Raw genomic sequence first — 22261 nt, 5'->3', positions numbered from 1 at the left:
CAAGGTAACCCCACAGCCTGCCTTCTTGGCTACTTGTCCTTCCAAGTGTTGCTGGAGAAACAGCAGGAACAGGCTGACTCGTCCTAGAGTCTGTACCACGGCCTGGTCCTCAGTGACCACCCCCTGTCTAAAAGGCAGCAAGGGCTCCCCGCCGCCCGACATCGCCGGCTCCCCCACTGCACCAGCCCACCGACCCCGCCGGCCCCAAGAAGTCTCATCATCCTTTAGGTCATCCAGCTGGGACCCTGAAATTTTGGTATTTTCTCTGCTTGGCTCTTGAGTCCACCTAGAAATTACTCCGGAGTTAGCCTGAAGTGTTTCCAGGGCAGAGGTCCAGTTTTGTTTTGTTTTTCCCCCAGAGAAACAAGCAGGCTGCTTTCATCATTAAATAAGCAATTACTTTCTCACAGAAAGGCCATACTGTTATGTATTCAGTTCTCACCTATAGTATAAATTTCTAATTTAGTTGCCCTTTCCATTGTGAATAAAATAGACTCATGGTTTTTCAGCCCGTTTACAGAAGCACAGTTTCAGTCAGCCATTTCTTTCGGCACGTCACTGTTTGGAGAGAGGCCGACCCACTCACACCAGCGCTGTCTGTCTCGTCCCCAGTCTCAGGCTGCGTCTGTCCACTTCTCTGCCTCAGACCCGGCCAGAGGGTCCTTGGTGCCCTTTGTGAGCAGGAGTGGAGGACAAGAGCAGAGTGAGCGGATGTGACTAGAAGAGCTAAATGCCAGGAAGCCGATTCAGCCTGAGTTCCTGCCCTGGGTTATTGATCATCTGTCATCAGCGTGAAAGCAGAACATGATAGAAACTTCAGGCACAGGTGCACATAGGTCCTGGGGGCACTTTGTGGACCTTCAAGACGGGGTAGTTTCCCTCAGTGTCTGGCCCCAGGTCTCCACTTCATGTGTTTTGAGCACTATTTACTGGGCTCTGTGTATGAATCAAAACTGGCCAAGAACAAAAAGGATAATAAAGCTCAACAATATTCAGGCCCTGAGATAAAATCTCACTATCTTCAGTTGCAGACAGTTGTACCTGGCCCTTTCAAGAGTTCAGGCATTAGACTTACAACATGTTGTACTGGAGATAGTTACCTGTGTCTACTATGAAATAGGCGTGGAAATATTTGTATCTACTACTCCAAGAGCTGTATTTTATATCTCTTTATACTTCCCACAACCTGACACTCAGAGCTCGGCACGTGAAAGGAACTCAGAGGCCAGCTCTCATTTTTTGATAGAATGAATTCACTTGGAAAAGATGTAATTGCCTTACAGATGAGAGCTAATTTCCACACCACTTTTTTAAAAATAACATCCCCCACAAAGGAGCTCCTGTCCCTGCTGTCAGGTCTAGGACCAGGGACGTACAGAGTGTCCCATGGGCCTCCAATGCCCAGACTCCCATCCAGCACTTTTATTTAATTCTGATAGAGGCAAGTCACAGCGTTTCAGTCCCTGAAGCCCTTGGCTGTAAGGGTGAGCATCCACCATCGATGCTTTAGGAGAGGAGGTCCTCTCCTTCATCCATCACATCGAAGAGCCTCTCACCTCCTTGGAAAGCTTGATGTGTAACCAGCTCTGTGTTAAGAGATGGGAATTCAAGGAAGTGTAAGGTGTACTCTTTACTTATATTTACCATCATTGTTAAGACTGACGTAAGTAGTCCAGTAATTATCCCACTTCAATGAATGGACCAGTATCTTGGGCTCTTTGTAATATAATAAGTGCATCATGAACTAAGTTAACACACACATATACTCAGTTGTGCTCTAAAATGTAGTGTCACATGATTCCAGAGACATTTTTAGTCTCAGGAGCTTCAACTTGACCTTTCGAGGGAATTTTGGGTGAAAATTAAGCAAAGAAAATGCCTCCATTAGACTTCTTTATGAATTAAAATGCCAAACTCTTCATTAAGCTGATAATTGGACATAGTGGCTGAATAAGACCTACCATTTTCCAGCTAGTGAGGTGTCCTGGCTTTATTCAAATTCTGTATCATATCGGTATGGAGGATTAGCAATTCACATGCCCTGTCTTGGGTATTTCATAGTAAACAGGGACCAGGGGTATCAGTGCTGTATGTTTTGGAGACCAATGTGAACAGTTAATGTGAGAAATTTGGTTCGAATTTCAGCATCTCTTAAAAGTGTTGCTTGAGAATTCTAAACTTTCCTTTTCAGACAGAAGAATGTAAAGTGAAGGGGGATTTTTATTCTTCCTGCAACACCAGCTGAATGCATTTTAATAGGCTGTAGTGTCACTGGTGATTTATTGCCCTTTTTTGTTCTTTTATGTGTTATATTTGTCATTTCGCTATGGCAGTTTCATCTATAAAATGGTATAGTTACAAGAAAATGGTGAGAGGATACAGGACTGCCATGGGAGATTCTGTTCCTTTTTCCTTGTCATTTTTGTAAGGAAATACTGAGTCAAATGTCAAGCATTTGGTTTCAAAAATAATATAATTTAAAGGAGATATATTGCACTGAAATAGTGTTGCTTTTTCCATTTTTACTACATAAACTTTGGAATTTCTATGTAAAAGATTTTCAAAGCAACAGAGCAATTTATTTTTTCAGTATCCTTTTGTGTTTTCTCTTTCCATCAGCAGTGTGATAAAGGAAACTAAAGCAATGCATTTAAGTGCCTTCTATTTGCTTAAGGCACAGAGCTTCCTGGCTTGAAAAGCATAAATTGAAATTTATATTTTAGGAAATCTACCTTTTAATTTTGTTATTAACCTCATGCATTATGCATATCCAAAATGAATGCTGAAGGTAAAGGTTTGAGCTTAAAATAAATGAAGATTTTGGTAAAAGATGCAAAATACTGGGGAGAAAACAATGCTTGTAGTTTTAAAAAAGAGAGATTTTGCATGAAAGATTTTATGCTAATGAGTTAAATTATTCTTGCCTTTTCTATAAGGAATATATAGTATCAATTTTATAGTAAAGTTATATTGGTTCATATTTGATGTTAGTAAACATGGAAAAGGCCTGGATATTTTAATTTATTCTTTAAATAAACTTTTTTAAAGAACAGTTTTAGGTTTACAGGATTATTGCAAAGATAATAAAAAGAGTTCCTGTATACCCCACACCCAGTTTCCCTTTGGATATTTTTAAAATATTTATTAAGGCTGAATGACAATAGCTGTTTTACCAGGTCTTTCCTTTTACCTCAGTGGATAGCATGGAACTAGACAACATCATAACTGTTCATTGACTCTTGTTGATAGATACCAATTGTGCTACTTTCATTTTTAGCCCTTCACTTGCCTTAGAAAAACATTACCACAATTTAGAACAGAAGGCATCACAATGAACTCACAACAGCTTCATGTCTAAGAAACCAGTGAATTCCATTGAGAATTTGCAGGCAAAGGGCCATGTCTTACTGCTGTGCTTTTTGGTTGACTTTGGACTAATCTCTCTTGTAAATAAGCTTTTTTAGAATACTGTAAAATGCTTAGTATTTGTGAGAAGTTTTTTAAAGTATTTATGAGTGTGATCCAATATATTGAGTCAGAATGGAAAAGAAGTCAGAATTTCCCCCAACGTTTTAACAGAGCCAGATGTTGAGGTAGCAGATCCAGAAAGCTTCAAGGGTAGAGCTTGGAGAAACAGAATTCTTTTCTGGAAAGAGAATTATTGTTTTAAATACTCTGCTGACCTTATATTAAGAATCGAGGGAAAGTCCAGAAATCTGAAAAAGCTCAGTCCTTTCAATCCCAGTGCCTCATCTTATTTACCCTTTTGATGATATCAGTATCAAAACATGTTCAGTATCAGTGTCTCCTGAGGGCTGACAGAGAGACCTGGAGTCTATAAAAAGATTGACTCATAAAATTCTAGCCTGTTAACCACCACCTCTACAACAGGCACACACATGCACTGCTTTTAGAATTGTCATTGTTTTCATGTAAGAGAATCTTGGGTTTGGCTTTGAATGTCTGATTCCTTCTTAAGCCATGGCTTTTCTAGCTGAGGGACCATACATGTGCATGCATGCTAAGTCGCTTCAGTTGTGTCTGAATCTTTGCAACCCCATAAACTGTAACCCATCAGGCTCCTCCCTCCATGGGATTTCCCAGGCAAGAATATTGGAGTGGTTTGCTATTTCCTTCTCCAGGGGATCTTCCCGACCCAGGGATTGAACTCTCATCTCCTGCATTGGCAGGAAGATTCTTTACTGCTGAGCCACTGGGAAGCCCCTGGAGGGGGGGGGCGGTGGTACTGGGTTGGGGGAGGGGTACCACTTTCCTTGATGGTAAATCATTTAAAACGTTGTTTGTATTAAACATCAGTATATCATGGAGGAAAAGGCAATGTTTACATGCTATACTCAAAAAAATCAAGCAACAGACTTCAAAGAAATTTGAAGCCAATGATCGACCGCTTAGGATAAGGCTCCTGCTTGTTCTTGCCTGCCTGCCTTTTTGGGACAAATGATGGATCATTGTAAGAGTCACAGCTTCTCTTTGACCAGCTTGGAGGGAGCAGGGAAGGCCCTAGAGTTTAGACCCCGGGTCATCTTCTGAACCACATGGCACTCTTCCTAGGGCCGTTTTCAAACACGTCAGACAGAATCTGGGCCTCAGGCTCTCTGTTCTGGATTCAGTAGGGCAGTTTTCAGGGAAAGTATGGATCCCACGCACCTAATTCAGGAAGTATCTGCTTGAGATACAAGGTCGTGAGTTCAGACTTCTTGGGCAACTCTCTTGAATTCCAAGTCTCAACTTCCATGTCTATAAAACATGGAGAATACTACTTCTTAACCCCAGTGGGGGCAGTGGGAGAATTAGCCCAATGACAGATATAAAGGCCTTTCACCAGCTGAGTCAGGGCCAAGGCAGAGGAGCTGGCAGTTGCTGGTAACTTTCTGTCGTGACTTTATTACTCACTGTTGTCCTAATAAAGGATTGTTTATGCCTCCTAGGACTTTCAGAAGCCCATGGTAATTAATCCAGGCCACTGCTCCTCCCAAGCTTGAATGCAGAATTGAACTTCCCAGAAAATGAATGGCTTTCTTGATGCTAGGTAGAGTATTGTTTACATGAATATGTGGCTGCTGGGGTCTCCAGAAGCCCCAGAATGTGGGAGGAATCTGATTATTTTCTTATATGTTGAGACCCGTGATGAGTCCCCGCACAGGTGGTTATTTCCCACTTGCCTGCCTTTGAGATATAGGTGCATCAGAATATAAGCTATATTCTCTTGCTAGTGGTGACAATGGTGATGATGCTAGTGATGAAAAAAAAAAATCACCACATTTTCAAAGACAGCTGCTTTATTTGAAGCTGTAATAGCCCAGAGCAGTGTCTAACCTATTCTGCACCTCCCTGTGGCCCAGTGCCCGGAATAAAGTGCCAGGCTCCCTTTGTTGTCCTGGCCACTGGGCTCCATCGCCCCTCCTCACTGTCCCTGGTGTCGATGTGAACACCTCTTTGTGCCCGTCCTTCAGTTACGCCAGTTCTCAAGGGAGCCCGAGACGATGCACTTTAGCAGAACTCTATCTAGAGGGATGATAGATGATCTCATTGAGTACCTTTTTCAGACACTTGCTATGAAGTTGGAAAAATATAGAGCAGTTGGCAAGGGAAGGTGAAGCCACATAAGTTTTCCTCCACATGTTGTTTTCATTTTGAAGAGTGAGTGACTATCTCTGAGAAACATCTTTGAAAATCAGCCTGGCACCTGCCTGGGAGTTAATAAATGGCATGTGTTCAACACATCTGTCAGGATTTCTGATGAGTTTTCCCATTTCCTCCAGTAAACATCCAAGCCATACATCACCCTAGCACTGTAATTGATGTTCAGTTTAATCTGTATAATGTACTTATTGGTATTGCTAATGATGCAGTTATTAATTGTGGCCTATTATTAATTATAACAGTTTACTCAAGTTAGAGTTCTTGGTCAAAACACATATTTGCATACCAATTTTTGTCTGGAATTTTTGCATATGTACTGTCCTTGTGGTGGTTTTTGTTGTTTTTTACTCAAGATTGTGTCTAACTTCTTAGGAAACATGATAAAAAAGCATGTGATATTGTCAGTTTAGTTTACTAAACTGTCAGTCAGTTTACTTCTTATATATCTTTGAATAATTTCTTTAGATATTGGTGTATATTTACATACAAATACGCACATGCACGCACTGCATCAGAGTGAGTTATGTGTGTCCTCTGGCCAGTTTAAAGGTTTATAAAAGGGAATTTTCAGATTTATACCTTATTTCTTCTCTGAGTAACAAAGAAGTTAGAAAATGCTTCTAAAGTAAGGTCATAGGAATGATATAAACATTTTATTAAGTAAACTTACAATAATTGTAATCATAGTAGCATTATCTTAGAAATTTCTCCTTTTTCACTTTCTTAAAAGTCCCAGACCATTGTAATTACTCTCCAGCATAAATTTTGGCTCCTTTAAAGACTTCTAAAACAAATTCGACATATGATCATGAAAAATGGTCTACAGCTACTTAATCATTACAAGTATTGAGCTCATAACACTTTATTGTTGACAGATACTCATTTCCTGTCTCCCTGATATGTACCCAGTTAACTTTCGCGTCATTGATGGATATATATTTCACTGCTTTGGTGCTGGAAATATAACATTTGCCACTAGTATTTATTTTCACGCTGTTTCTTCCTAGTAATCTCATTTTATCATTGATGAAAGTTTGGTCAGTAAATTTACTGGCAAAGACTTTTATCTGTCATCAACCTCCTGAAGAACACCTCCTGTGCCCTGGATGTCTCAGGCACAGTCCCTGAAACCCAGGCTCAGATGGTCTGTCTTTCTCAGGGTGTTGTCTTAATGGCCACGGAATGTCATCTAAATGCAGTCACAGACCCCATTTATCTTAGTAAGCCCTTGATAAATGCTGGGAATAGGCAGAGGGAAGACCACAAAATAGGACTTGTCTTTACACTTCTAGTTTTTCCTCTGTTTTCTTTCCTTTTATACCCATCGCCCTATGTCTGGAAACTCTAGTGCAAATGGAGAAAGAATAGGTTGGCTATGAAAAGAGTGCAAATGAGAAAGAAAAACTAAAGTGAGATTTGTTGTGAGAGAGCTTTGATTCAGCATGAACTTCAGACACATAATAAGATGCTGGGCCAGGTCATGTGAAGACTAAAAACTAAAAACTAAAACCAGCTTTGTCCCAAGGAACTTATGTTAAGATGTAATATAAAGGACTTACCAAAATAATGGAACTTGCAGTTGAAATAGTCAAGAGGGGTGACAAGGAGGTGCTACAGCAGTTCAGCAGGAGAGAGAATACTTCCTGCAAAGCCACAGGGACGGTGCTGGGAATCTATGATGTATGAGAGGGGACGGGTCCACGGAGCAGCCGCAGATGTCCTGAGAAGGCTGTGGAGCTAGAGGGGGAAGAAGAGGACTGGGCATCTCTGTTTGGTTGGAGCACAGGTGGATGGAGGAAAATCAAAGGAGAAGAAGCATAAAGTTTGGAAAAGAGTTGGGAGTCAGCTAATGGGAGGCCCAGCTGCCTTTTGAAATAAGCATTTGGAGGCTTTTGGGTTTTTGTTTTGTTTTTTAAATGAAAGAGTGAGCTGATTAAGCCTGTTCTTTAGGAAAATCACTGTGTAAGAGGCTGGATGGGATGTCTCCCTAGGAGACAAGTACAAAATACAGAAGAGAAATAAACCAGGTCTGTGGCAGTGGGAAAAGAGATGAAGAAAATACAGTGTGTTTTTAATTTTTAGAGATTGGGTAGGGAGGTAAACTGACCTGGTGTTGGGTGACTATCCTTCAACCAAAGGTAGAGTTTTGTTTTAATGCCTTCAAAGTTTAGTTTCAACCAATCTGTTGGAAATATATACTCTTAACTAATAATATCCTCAAAATCACCCATTCACATTCCCTTTATTGATTATTCAGTTTGTATGAAAGGTGAACACAGCTGATGCCATCTTATTGACAAGCAGTTCACTCATTTTATTACTTGACCATGATTTGAGAAATGCAAATGGAAGAAATAAAGCCATTTCATCAGACCAGTAATGGCACTCATAATTCTCTGGAAACTTCTAGTGCCCAGAGAATAAGTGATCAGGATTTGATAGATCATCTTACCCACAGGATGTAGACCCATCAATCAATGAGAGCAGTAACTGTCATGAAATTAGAACAAAAATAAAAAAGTAGATTAATTTTTTAGAGATGGTATATATCAAACAATTCAGCGTCTCAGTTTTATATGAAAAATTATGTTTCTGATTATTACTTGTACGTCGTACATGCTCTGTGCCCCTGCAGTGGAAATTAGGTACCAGGGAAGAGCTATAAATTCAAAAGCATAATCAGGTTACAAACAATACATAAAATGTGAACAGAGATTATTCCAGGGGTGCTGATTGACTTTGCATTCCCAGAAAGAGAAACAGTGATGTGTAATTTAAATGAAAAATCTTGGAGATATTTTGTGATTATATATAGTAATATCAAGGTGCAGCCGGAAAAACCAAACACAGATGACAAGGAATTCTAATTTTCTGAGCAATAAAACTTGAGTGAACTACAATAATCTTTAAAACTGGGTGTTGCTATTTTTAAGAAAAACAAAAGATCTCTGCAAAAGATGAATAAAATACTATGAAAATTATTTGAAATAGATTCTCTATTTCATAAAGTCATAAAATTCTAGTCCAGAGTGGCTGAGGCTTCCTTGATGGGCGTTTTAGAACATCTTTGAGGACCAGTGCTCTTTGAAACGCACTCTGAGAAACAATATTCTCACATGTTTCCATTTCATTTTTTCTCATAAGGTTTCTCAACCTCCTCTTTCTCTTTTCAGCACCTTCCCATGGTGGCTGTTCCTGACCCTTTTTTCTCTCCCCCTAGCCCCAAATACCAGAGTGGAATTTTGGTATTTGGTCTTGCACGTGGTGAGAATGAACTATTTTGTTGTTTGAACTCAGTGCAGGCATTGAACCAAACACCAGGTCTGCCACCAGGAAGCCGGCCAGGTATTTCCATGAGCAGTGCTGACATCCAGTGCCCGGCTCTAAGGCCAGAGGACCTGTGTGTGGCCAGTGGGTGCCTTTTGTGAGTCCCTGCATCTTTATAGTTGCAGTCACCCCCTTGGACCAAACACTGGAGGCCCCTGGCCCTGGGAGGCAGTAGCCTTCACTGCTCTCCACATTGCACGTCTGTCTCTCCTCCAGTTGGGTTTTGAAGCTCAGCCATGGGACCTCTCTCAGCCTCTCATGTCAGGCAGAGAAAGGTGAACTGTCACTCGTCTTATTCATCTCGAGTGTCCTGCAGGGCCTCGTTATGGGACCTGGAGCACAAGAGGAGCTGTTTATTTGAGACTGAAAACCAGGCTTGACTGCGTCCCAGGGATGGGTTGAGCAAGCGTCCCTTCCGTGTCTGTCCCAGGGACGCTCCTGCCTCTGGCGGCTCATGGGTCACTTAGGATGGAAGTCAGAGCCGTGTCACCCTCTGCCTTTCCTCCTCCTCTTCCCTTCTCCTTCTACTTCTAGTTATAAGGAGGGAGGAGGGGGCCAGCTCTGTGCTCCTGGACAAACTCCCAGCCCCACCGCAACCCTCACATCTCTGTCGCCACCTGCTTTGAGATCACCAGGATTCATCTCGCGAGGCCCTTTTTCTCTTAAAGCCCTGGTGTCCAGCTCCCCCGTCTTCCCCTAGGCCCTCATCCCCTTACCTCTCTGTATGACCCTCTCCAGGCCCATCCCTTCCTGTCCCATCAAGGTCGTTGCTGCAACAGGCATCTCCTTTCCCTCCTGCATCAACTTTTTCCCCTCCAGGGGACCAGAAGCATCACCATTCAAAGTGCCCTAATTTCTTCCATCTTAAAAAAGAGCAGTTTCCCTGGATCCCCATACTCCTCTCTGGCTCCGTATCACACTGACTTCCTCCTCCCGCTCCCTCCATCAGCAGCTCCTCTTTGCCCCCATTACTGGCCCTCCTGGTGACCCACCCTCTTGCTTCACTGCCCAAGCACCCTCCTTCAGTCTCATGGCTTTAAATATCACCTGGCAACCCCCAAATGTTTGCCCCGAGTCTAGATTTCTCCACTTTATGCCCAACACCTACTTCATATCCTGCTGGGCTGGCATTGTGGGCCTCCAGGGGAAGTTTGTACAGTCTGTGTATTGGTCAGAACCAGGCCCAGACCCTAGAGCCAGTGGCTGAGTACATCCAGTTCTCAACCTGGCAAGCTTCTGTTACTGAATTTAGCATCCAACACTGGGCCAAGACAGACTGGTTCCTGCCAAGTTGAAAACCAACCAACCACTGCCGTGGATAATCACTCCTTTTCTTCTGAGATTTTTTTCATATTGGATGTTATATCTGAAACCTTAAATAATGCAGATTCACTGGAACACCATCCTTTTTTTTTTTTTTTTTGAAAAGCTCTTCTTGGTCATTAGAACAGTACTCCTGGAGCTGTCACTCGGAGTCAGCAGCCTGCACATCCATGGAGGTGATATTCACCCTCCTTCCCCCTGAAATATTTAGCATATTTATCATTTTAGTGACTATGTCCAAGCCCACATAATGCACACTTTTAGATGCATACATTTGAATTTATTCTCTTCAAAAGGAGCTACACGTGCAGACACGTGCAGTATCCTCTAAGCAGAATGCGCAGTAGAGGGGGGAAAAAATGCCTCTCCATGAAGAATTCGAATTTATACCAAGAAAAAAAAAGGAATGAAAGGTTGTAACATTAGAAACCTGGCACGAAAATAACAAGACAAGGGAAAAATATTGTTTAAAAATACCTCTTGCCAAGCAGTTTGTAAGTTACACTGTTACATTCGTAGATTTGGGTAAGGGGGAACGAAGTGAGTGAAGTGAAAGTAGCTCAGTCCCATCTGACTCTTTGCAACCCCATGGACTGTTTAGTCCATGGAATTCTCCAGGCCAGAATACTGGAGTGGGTAGCCTTTACTGTTCTTCAGGGGATCTTCCCAACCCAGGGATTGAACGCAGGTCTCCCACATTGCAGGCAGATTCTTTGCCAGCTGAGCCACAAGGGAAGGTCAAGAATACTAGAGCAGATAGCCTATCCCTTCTCCAGCAGACCTTCGTGACCCAGGAATCAAACCAGGGTCTCCTGCATTGCAGGTGGATTCTTTATGAACTGAGCTACCAGGGAAGCCCCAGGGGGAAAGAAACAAGCTACCAATAGCAACCACTCTGTCACAGATTATCCTGTCTGTGGCTGACTGACAGGTCACAGCCACAGGTTTCCAAAGGGAAAAGGGGGAGAGAAGAGCGTCCTGAGGGGGAGGGACAGAAGCAGGTCCATTTCAGGCAGGATGGAGGGCAGAACACGGAGAAGGCAGGGATGGTGTGTCCCCGAGGGAACCTGCAGTTAATGACACACTTCCGTGAGATCGTCTTGGGGTCATGATTTATTTCAGCCCAGCTTCTGTTTATGTTGATGCTTCTCTAGAGTAGTTCAGCCCGTTCACCCAGGTAGTAAGCTGGTGACTGTGTGGGCAAACCTTGAGGGCAGCCCTCCTCGCCCTTTTTGAGTTGCTCCCCCATTTTGCACGATTCCTGCCATGATCACCTTGCCCCTGTGTCCTGTGGAGGCTGAACATCGCATTTTCTTGGCCTGCAACGTGAAACAAGTTGAGTAAGTGCTAAGGAACGAGGATGCTGAGCTTCGCCGGCTGCACAGCGGGGCACTCGCCTGTTTCCTACAGGCAATGAGGGGTCACAGGGCTGATGTCTCTCCCTGACCCCAGGATGGGCAGAATCACTCCCCGGTTCTCATGGAGCTTAGAGAAGGGGCTAAAGCACAACGTGACTAGTTGTTTAGTTAACAGAACCAGACATGTGACCGTTAACACGACCAACTCTTCTCTCATGGAGTGTTTACAGTGTATGAGTTTAATCCTTGTAATTGTTTATATTTAAATTTTTAAGCCATATCCAGTTTTTCTAAATAATTTATTCCCTGAGTGTTTACTGGCATAATTTAGCTACAAAAAACTTAGAGAGTCATTTGTTTAGAAAGTAGTCTACCACCATACCACCCTGAACACACCCGATCTCGTCTGATCTCAGAAGCAAAGCAGGGTCTGGCCTGGTTAGTACTTGGATGGGAGAAAGCATACCTGGAGAACTTCTAATCTATCTCTAGTTAGATAAATGGAATGGCTCCCAGTGTGCCAGCATTTGAAAGAATAAAACCAATTAGATTTTTTTTTAAGTTTTCAAATTAGATTAAAAAAATCAAAATTGAAAACCACTGGGCTTTTTGTCAGTTTCATGAATTTGAGCTATGTTATTTTTACATGGATGGCTGTTTTCACTTATTATTCATCTTTTAAAACATACATGTTTTAACTTAAAATTTTTCTTAGCAGTTTAGTTAAAGAAGTACTATCCTTCAAATCTACCACTTGGCTATGTGTTCCAGTATTGGGGTGTATACTTCAGGTGTTATTACAATAAAAAATGGTAATAGTGATATCTTCAAGGTTCATCTGACACCTGTTGGAGGGACATTCTTTCAAACAGAATAGCAGGAGATCTCCCTGAAGTGGTCAGAAATAAAAAAGTCCTGTAAAGAGACATTCTATCAAAAAAAAAAAAAAAAAAGAGTCATTCTATCCAGAAGGGCTTGTATTAATAAGGTATGATTTTTGCATCACAACTACTCTCCTTGCTACCGTCGACTGGATTGGAAAGAAGACAAGGTTTCAGGTGTCTCCTGCCTTGTGTTTCTCTGATCTTGACCAGTTCCATCTGTCTGATGGCCACAGCCATGTTTAGGGTCCAGAATCTCGTATAAAATCTTAATATGAATAACTTTTGAAAGAAGCATTTATAGGTTCCCAGTGAAAACAGATGGCAAGTTATAGTCTATTCTAACCCCTGACTTCCCTGCTGTGACTCAGACCAAGCCCCATGTGGCGCGCATAGGACACAGTGATGGTTAAAACCTAGCGAAAGGGTAGAAAGGACTGGTACCAAGAGTCAGTGTTAATTTCATTTTTCCCAACAAGAAGAAAATTCTAACGTGGGAGATTTGGACGTAAAATCCCCACTTTCCCAACGAGCTGTATCAGTAGGGAGGGGACGTGATGGCTCAGATGCCGAGGGCTGTCATGTTCTGATGAAAAAGGGAGAAGCCCTTAGAAAGTGGATTCTGTTTAGTGAATAGAACATTAGAATCCTAATATTTTTCATCCCAAGCTCATTTAGCAGAGGTAATGGATATTTCATCAGACATAGATTTGACATTCCATTGCATTATACTGTAAACAGGACGGACGGTGTTTGGGAAATGGGAGAGCTAAGACAGTAGCCACTGGCAGGCCCTGGTTATCTCATTTAAACAGATACCAATGTGGGCGACAGGAGTGTGATCATCGGCTGCTTCCCACTTTGTGAATAAATTGCTTAGAAGGAGTCTTTGCCTACCAGATGTGACCTAGATTTTGCTTTTCAAAGGCAGGGGGGTGGGGGGGGAATATCTCTATTGTGTTAAAAAAAACAATTGCTGGTAAAATGCACAGTAAATGAGCTTATCTCCCCTCTCCAGGTGTTTGGGCTAATATGTTATGGAATTACTGCTTCATTTATGAAAAATAATTGGGGGAAGTGTTCCAGCAAATCAAATTTGGATAAAGGCTGAGGATGTCTATTGTGTTGTTAGCAAGTTTTTAAAAAGGCAGAAAGATCAGGGAGCCCATAGAGATAATAAAAATATTTTAAAAACTGTGTTTGAGAAGAGTCTCTCATAAAAGGGTCAGGCGTGGGTGTGCTTTCCAACTAGTGTTGGGGTTTAGTGAAATATGGAAGAACAATGAGAACAATTACACCCCTTTCAGCGCCTGTGAAAGCTGCTGAAAAAAATCAAAGCCCGTCTGTCTGCTGGCTCCGATAAGTCTTACGACTCTGTTAAAGGCGGCGAAAATTTTAAAAGCTAACGTTTATATTCTCCCTTACCCACCGTGTCTCTTTTCTTGTCTCCCCCACTCCTGCAGGAGCCGTCACTCCAAAACCAGTCCCAGAACCCGAGAAGCAAACAGACCACACAGTCAAGATCGCGGGGGTCATCGCTGGCATCCTGCTGTTCGTGATCATATTTCTCGGGGTCGTGCTGGTGATGAAGAAAAGGTGAGCCCCTGGCTGTTGCCATGCAGGTGCTTCTGGCCCACTGCTGGCCAAGAGGCTTCTCATGTGTGAAAGTGTTCTGTTAGTCCGTTGTCTTGGATGACTGAGCCACACCTGTGGCTCTGCTGGTTCGTATTTTGCATCATGTAGCAGTCAAGGTTATGGGAAAACATTTGGAGTCCGCAGCTGTGATTTTGTGTGACTGTGAAGAGCTTCTTGTGCCAGGTCAGCGTTAAGGATCAGCTGTCTTCCCACCAGTTGGTACTTAAAGCTCAGCAGAATCAGTAAAATCACTTGTTCACCAGGACATGTTCAGTATTAATACTTATTACCAACAGAATAGATCTTGAGGATACAAGCAAAGAGATTTCTCCTTCTCATGATAAGGAAGATAATGACAATGACAGAGTTTCTTGGGCCTGCATTATACGCAGGCACCATGTCAGGGGATTAAACAGCACAGTATCCCGCGAGAGAGGAACTCTCAGGGTCAGCCAGACAGTGACTCAGGGCATGGACATATAAGGACAAGGACGGTAACATGGTGGGTGTAGTAAGGGTGCCCTTTCTAGCCCAGGATGGTCAAGAGAGGAGAAAAACATGTATGGCTGCAAAAAGCAATCGTCACCTCCAACACATGAAAAATACACAATCTCTTTTGTCTTGTGGAGGTGAGAACTTGCTTAATAATACAATATTCAGTTTATATAAAAATGATCAACATAAAAGATAGATGACAAGAAGCAGTAAGATAAATTATCCATTTTTATGTGGTTTAAAATTAGTTATAAACAATTATATCCTACTGTATAGCACAGGAAACTATATTCAATATCCTGTGATAAACCATAATGGAAAAGAACATGAAAAAGAATATATTGAATATATACATATATATATATATATATATATATGCATGTAAAGAACCATCACATTGCTACACAGCAGACATTAACACAACATTGTAAATCAACTAACTTCAATTTAAAGAAAAATTAAAAACAATGCTAGAGTGTGAGCAAAAGTGCAGATCGAGAGGTTGACAAAGCCAAGTCAGGGAGGTCTTGTCTGGTCATCTAAGGAGCTAGACCTGGTTGTTAAGTCCACTGGTGTCCTTTAAGCATGTAGTAATGGGATGTGCTTTTTCTATTTGAAAGATCACTCAGTGTTAAGGTTGAGCCCAGCGAGGAGAGAAAAAGGCTTGAGGCAGGAAGACCAGCAACTTTAGAAACGTCAGGAGGTTGCAGCCACTTGTAGGCCAGTCTGGGGAGCCGAAGAAACACAGAAAGAACCTGTTGTTGGTGCGGCCATTGGCGGGAGTGTCCCCAGTCATTCATGTATACGAGCTAGGACCTGCGGGGCATGAAGAGGGGACCTTAGCCCTGCACTTTTATGTCCAGTCTTCCTGTGCTGTGGAGTGGACATGTCCCCTGGCCAGGCCGACTGTGCTGGCATGCCCCAGGAACAGTGCTGTCCACAATCAGAGTCGTCCATCCACGTGTGCCCGGCTGAAGCCGGGGCTCAGACGTGGGCGCTCAGGGCTACTGTCAGAAGGAGGTGGAGGGTGAAGGTCAAATCTTGGGTCACAGGGATATTTAAGGGATGAGCTAATATCCAAATGTACAGGCATACATATACAGCTTTCCTTGCTTCTTCTTTCGTATTTTGTTTACTGGTCCAGTGAGGCCTCAGGACGAGGCTCTGTCCTGGCTCATACAGGCCTAGCTGGTCCCCATTATTTCAGCTCCTCCTCCGTCTTGTCATTCACCTTTTCTTCTTTTCTCGTTGGTCACACATCATTTAATTTCACTCCATTTTTAAAATATTCTTTCTTGTGTTGAGAACTTTTGTGATCTGCTCTCTTAGCAGCTTTTTAATATATAGCACTATAGTGTTGTATATATAGAGAGACTCAGATGGTAAGAATCTGCCTGCAATGCTGGAGACCCAGGTTTGATTCTTGGGTCAGGAAAGATTCCCCTGGAGAAGGGAACTGCCACCCAGACCAGTATTCTTGCCTGGGAAATACTATGGACGGAGTATACTGGTGGGCTACAGTCCATGGAGCTACAAAGAGTCGGATCCAGCTGAGCAATTAACACTTTCTTACTTACTTACTAGTATAGTGATATTAAGTACAGCCACGTGCTGTTCATCCCATCCCCAGAACTTCTTTACCTTATAGCTAGGAGCCCCCTTCTCCCTCTTCACTTTGCTTATCCCTGGCTTCCTTTTCTTTTATCTTCTCTGCATCTCTAGCTGTCAGTCTCTAGTTTTTTCTCCCTTACATCTCTGTCTTTTTCTTCCTCTTTATCACCCCTCATCCACTTTCTCCTGGAAGCTCTTTTTCTCTCCCACCTCTCTGTTTATATAGAAAGCTTGTCTTTGGTACTGGTAGTTTGTACTATTTTTTAAAAATATGATCCAGTATAAATTCTAAGCAGCCCTAGGCCCTTGCATGCCTAGATATTCAAACTAAGCGTTTTGGAGAGTTGATTTTTAGTCATGGGAATGTGTTGGATTTTTGTGTCATCTGGCAAGTTCTCTGTGAGGAATTGCCTGAAACCACCAATCCAGTTGCCCTCATGACCTTAGCTAAATGTTAATTCATCCTCCAAGGGTCTGCTTCTGCTGGATTAATTTATTATTCTACCTTGGACTCTCAGGCAGACACGGAGGTTATGTTATAAATTATGCATTTGAAGAAATTGCCGATGGTAACATATGGCCTTGATACAACTTTAGACTAAATTCCAATACTTCCTATCAAATTTGCATGATTATTTACTAGATAATAGCCTTAAAAGGGTTATTTTCACAGCACGTGCCACTTTGGTATTTGCTCTTTCTGAAATATAGAATATGCTGCCTTGTAAGGCAAATTTGTCAGGAACTTGTAAGATTTTGACCTGAATAATCACGTGGTTCAGACTGTCCTAGTTAATAGAAATTCCGAAAACTTCTGATTGCTCAGGGTTTTCCCTCCAAGTTGAAGCCTAAAATTTTAAATGTGTTTTTAATAGAACAGGTAAACATGACAGTAATCACAGGTAAGTGGCTGGAGAGTTATTGATACAGAATAAGCTACAGGATTTGGTTAGCAGACAGGGAGTTTAGATTTGGAATTCCTGGATCTGTATTTTAACCAACTCTGTGATTCTGAACTTCTTTGCCCCTTAGTTTATTCGTCTGTAAGTTGAGCAAACTACTCTCAACCACATCGGAAGTCCCACCCAATCCGAAACTCTCAGACTTTCTATTACGTGGCAGCTGATGGTGACACAACTACCCAGCTGGCGTCCTACAAGGGCAGTGAGGGCTCCTTATGTATCTCATGCTATAAACATACCCGGTCACTCCTCCAAAGCTCACTTTGTGCAGTGGATTCAAGTCTCCATGGAGTGTTGGCTGGTGAGGGTTCATCTTTCAGCCACATGTTTCCTGTTGTCATACAGTAGGCTCAGTTAAAGGGGACCAGCAGAAAGATGAAATGAGAGAGAATGAGCAGCAAAGAGCTGGCTTTGATTGTAGTGTTGGTCATGTTTGCTGGTTCATGCTATGCTCATCAAACTGGGAGACCCACTCCTGCCCAGGCTAGACTCATCAAACTGGGAGACCCACTCCTGCCCAGGCCAGACTCAGTTGCCAACATGAGCTTGTACCATTGGTCATAAAGACAGCCTGAGCCAAGGAAAAAATGTGGGTGAAGCAAATGCATCAGTAGTTTTGGGAATGCAGGTGGAAGTCTGTGCTGCCGGAAAAGAGTCAGTAGTGACCATCTGGGTGGGCCCGTGTGCCAGGCCACGTGGGCCTGAGCTCTTGGGAGAGGAAAACAACAAATTCCCCTTGAAGATGTTGCTGATTATTGTCATAACTAAGATCGTGTGGGCTTCTGAAGGGCCGGCCTTCTCTAAAAATTAGTTACTGAAGGTAGGCCTGGAATAGAACCTGTAAAATCTATTCTCTTTGCCACCCTATGGACTATATGGTCTATGGAATTCTCCAGATCAGAATACTGGAATGGGTAACCGTTCCCTTCTCCAGGGGATCTTCCCAACCAAGGATCGAATCCAGGTCACCCTCATTGCAGGCGGATTCTTTACCAGCTGAGTCACCAGGGAAGCCCATATTGTTCAGCTCATACTAACTCATGGAATCCTTTCATACCCAAGTCATAATGACTAAAAACTGAGATGACCTTCAGTTTTATTTAGCTATAATGTTTTATAACCTATCACAAATTAGACTAGTTGTTACCTGTTTGTGAATATTTATATACTGGAGCCTGGCCTAGAAAACAAACCTACTCTCCTTAATGCCCTTTACAAGACCTTTGCATGTATTTTTATTTATTTTATTCTTTAGATAAAACAATTTCTTAGTATTTTCCCCTTCCCAGTTCTTTTGAGGGTGCAGTATTTTGATGCAGCAAATGTTAAGAAAGGGTGTTAAGATGAATATCTATGAAATAAAAAAATCTCTTGCAGAGTCACATGACAACACACTCAAAATTAATTAAGTTGAGTAGAAGATACTTAGTTTTTATCATTTTCATCCCTGTATAATTAAATATATTTGTATAAATGAAAATGCCTGCATTTTCAACATTTTTTCATAAGGAATAATTTATCTCAATAACACATTTGACAGAATTTAGTATATAAACACCATCGATTTTTATCCTGATTAATTATATTTACTATTGTTTCTAAAATTGCTATAGATCTTTTAGAAATTTGAGAACATTTATATCAATTACAGTAATATTTCTGTCTCAGTCATTGTGGTAAATAGAAATTACAGAAGTTTTGACAAAATGGAAATCATTAAAGAGATACACAGTCTTGGTCAAAATAGCAAATGCTAGCTCTCCCACTGCATGAACACCTGTTATAGGTAAATATGACTGTTTTCATTCTGTAGCACCATACCTCACTCTCCTTTCCATAAAACATTTTAACAGATGTGCATTTTGCAAATGTGGACTTCCCAGGTGGCTCAGTGGTAGAGAATCTACCTGCCAATGCAGGAGACGTGGGCTTGATCTTGGGTCAGAAAGATCCCTTGGAGAAGGAAATGACAACCCATTCTAATATTCTTGCCTGGGAAATCCCGAGGACAGAGAAGACTGGAGGGGTACAGTCTAGGGGGTCGCAATCTTTTGTCAGACATGACTTAGCGATTAGACAACAACATTTTGCAAATGCAGCTTATGTCATTAAATATTTAGCATCTTTCTATTGTATTTAAAAAACAGTGTAACTACCAAGAAAAAAGAATTCAATACTGTAGGTAGAGTATCCAAAAACATCATGAAACCAAAAAGATAAGGGAGAAAAATCTGATGAAAGTCCACTTTCTAAAGAGATGTCTGCAGTGTGTGAGTGGAGGTAAGTTGACATTAACTAAAATTCCCTTACTAAACCTGTTTACACTTGAGATAGAAAGAATTTTTTCCACCATATTTAAGGGTCAGTTGCATGTGAAAAATGTGTCAAGTCTGAATGCTTTATTCAAAGTCCTATTTCAAAATCACATTTTCTGAAACTGTATTGAGACCGTCCCGTGTAGCCATGTCTTTGTGGCTGTTTAGACTATGTGTCGGAGAAAGCAATGGCAACCCACTCCGGTACTCTTGCCTGGAAAATCCCATGGACAGAGGAGCCTGGTAGGCTGCAGTCCATGGGGTTGCTAAGGGTTGGACACAACAGAGCGACTTCACTTTCACTTTTCACTTTCATGCATTGGAGAAGGAAATGGCAACAAACTCCAGTGTTCTTGCCTGGAGAATCCCAGGGATGGGGGAGCCGGGCGGGCTGCCGTCTATGGGGTTGCACAGAGTCGGACACGACTGAAGCAGCAGTGACTTAGCAGCAGACTATGTGTACTTGACATGTAGTCGTATAAATAATAATCAGGTGCTGAGACTCTTCTGCTCTAGCACATGCTTCAGCACACGTGAAACAGGACACACATGTACCCAACTGGTCTGGAAATGCCCTCCTAATTAATTAGCTAGTGTACTTTGGTTTTCCAGATGATACCTGAATGAGCTCCTTGTTCAGTGGTAAAATATAAATTGATCTTATTTTTAAGATTTGTTTTTGATGTGGAATATTTTTAAAGTCTTTATTGAATCTGTTACAGTATTGCTTCTATTTTATGTTCTGGCTTTCTGACTGCACAGCATGTGGAATCCTAACTTCCTGACCAGCAATGGAACCCTCACCCCCTGCATTGGAAGGCAAAGTCTTAACCACTAGACCACCTGGGAAGTCCATAAGTCGACCTTTGTCAGTTCTTTTCTAACCAGGACTTTAGGTGTGACTCTAATAGCTCCCATAGTCACACTATTTCTGGATTTGATCTATTGGTTTATTTAACTATGTTCTACTGGGGGCTCCTTATAAATATTTTCTTTTAAAAAGGAAAGTGGGGAACACAGGCACCGGTTGTTTTTTTTTGTTTTTGTTTTTTTTAACTTAACAGGAAGAAAGTGTCAGAATGATAAGAGGCAGTCACCGGACTTTAGAATCTCACAAACCTGCCTTCACAGCTCCTACTTGGTGCTGGCGTAAATTCAGGGACATCATGTAACTTCGTGTTGGCATAAATTCAAGGGTGTCACATAACCTCATGTTGGCGTAAATTCAGGGGCATCACGTAACCTCTCTGAACTCAGTTTGCAGATGTGAAATGTGATGATGATGATTTGTACTTCTTGGGGCGGGGGTTGGGAGGGGAAGTTAGGAAAATTAAGTGAGAGGACTCAAGCACATAGTTGGTGCTTGATAAATAGTAACCCAGAATTTCTGGAAGCTGTTCAAGATCACGTGGGTGGTACTTGGAGAGCCTGGGGTACATCCAGGTGTGTCTCACTGTTCCCACCTGCTGCCTTGGTTGCAGCAATCAAGCTCAGAGGTGCCTCTGGCTCAGTAAACCTCAGCTGCGCTTTGTAACCGATAGTTAGAGACACTGAACAATCATTGTCTGGTTGCCATTTATTCTTGCCAGAAATCTACACGTATTTCGAGCTGGCAGCATGTTTTAATCTCCTCTCTGAGCTATCACTGGAGAATAGCTGCAGGATCACTTTTTCCTTTCCTCCATAACAGAAGCATTTTGTAAATCCTTTCGAATGTGTGTGTTCATGGCATTCTTGGAGCCATTGGTTTTCTCCTGAGAACTCACAGCAGAGAAGATGCTGTGTCCTCGTCTGTTTAGTGAGTGGGAGAGCTTTGTTGAGTTTTATAGTAAGCCTTCAGCAATTGAGCTTCACTCCGTCCTCCTCAGATACAAACCCTAGGGTCTGGGGGCTGTGGAGGGTCAGCAGGCCCTGGAGATGGGAGGCTGACATGGGCCCCTGCAAGCTATGTGGCCTGCAAGCTGCTGGCTCTGTGACCCTAGTTTCCTCTGTGTAATGCCCCAAAGGGGTTCCAGCTGGTGCTAGTGGTAAAGAACCTGCCTGCCAATGCAGGAGATATAAGAGATGCGGGTTTGATCCATGGGTTAGGAAGATCCCCTAGAGGAGGGCATGGCAACCCATTCCGGTATTCTTGCCTAGAGGATCCTATGGACAGAGGAGTCTGGCAGGCTACAGTCCATGGGGTCACAAAGAGTTGGACATGACTGAAGCGACTCAGCACGCCCGCACACACAGTGCCCGGAAGGCGTCATAATAGACCTTTCCTAGAGTGTTATGAGAAAATGATGTGTCATTGGCATTGTGGTGCTGGCCCCAGTACTAACTATGTGGTCAGTGCACCATTGCGCTGGAGCTGTGTCCACTCTCAGGCCCATCACACACCTCAGAGTCTTTGTTTTTGTCCCCAGAGGCCAGCAGGAGCAAGAGCTGGAGGGAGTGTGGCGTCCACTTGGAGAGTGTGGGTCTCTGTTGAGAAGGTGGCTGGGAGGAAGGCCACCAGGGCCACAGCTCATGGTCCCCGCAGCAGGGCCAGGTCTGGGCAGAGACTCTGGAACTGAAAGCACAGAGGAAACCACTCCCGACCAAACTGGCCCGCGGTCTTCCTTGTGCAGAGGCCCCGGCTCCATCCAGGGTTTTACTCCCTAAGAGAAGGAAGCCTGGTGCTGGGGCCTGGAGAGTGCCTCCCTTGG

At 42.7% G+C, this 22261-nt stretch overlaps 1 protein-coding gene across 9 annotated transcripts in view; it reads left to right on the top strand.

Annotated features, from left to right (window-relative positions):
• PTPRM (protein tyrosine phosphatase receptor type M) overlaps positions 1–22261 on the top strand; it is a 635772-nt gene that overhangs the window by 414888 nt on the left and 198623 nt on the right. For all 9 annotated transcript variants that reach the window (XM_020878055.2, XM_020878053.2, XM_020878052.2 and 6 more), the window contains one exon: positions 14017–14149. In XM_020878055.2, the coding sequence (XP_020733714.2) occupies positions 14017–14149 (133 nt within the window). The remainder of the gene's footprint in view (positions 1–14016; positions 14150–22261) is intronic.

This window comes from Odocoileus virginianus, chromosome 22 (assembly GCF_023699985.2).
Source record: "Odocoileus virginianus isolate 20LAN1187 ecotype Illinois chromosome 22, Ovbor_1.2, whole genome shotgun sequence".
In the NCBI taxonomy this organism is placed as follows: Eukaryota; Metazoa; Chordata; class Mammalia; order Artiodactyla; family Cervidae; genus Odocoileus; species Odocoileus virginianus.
The sequence above is the reverse complement of the archived record's forward strand: the minus strand, read 5'-3'. Positions and strand labels throughout refer to the sequence as shown.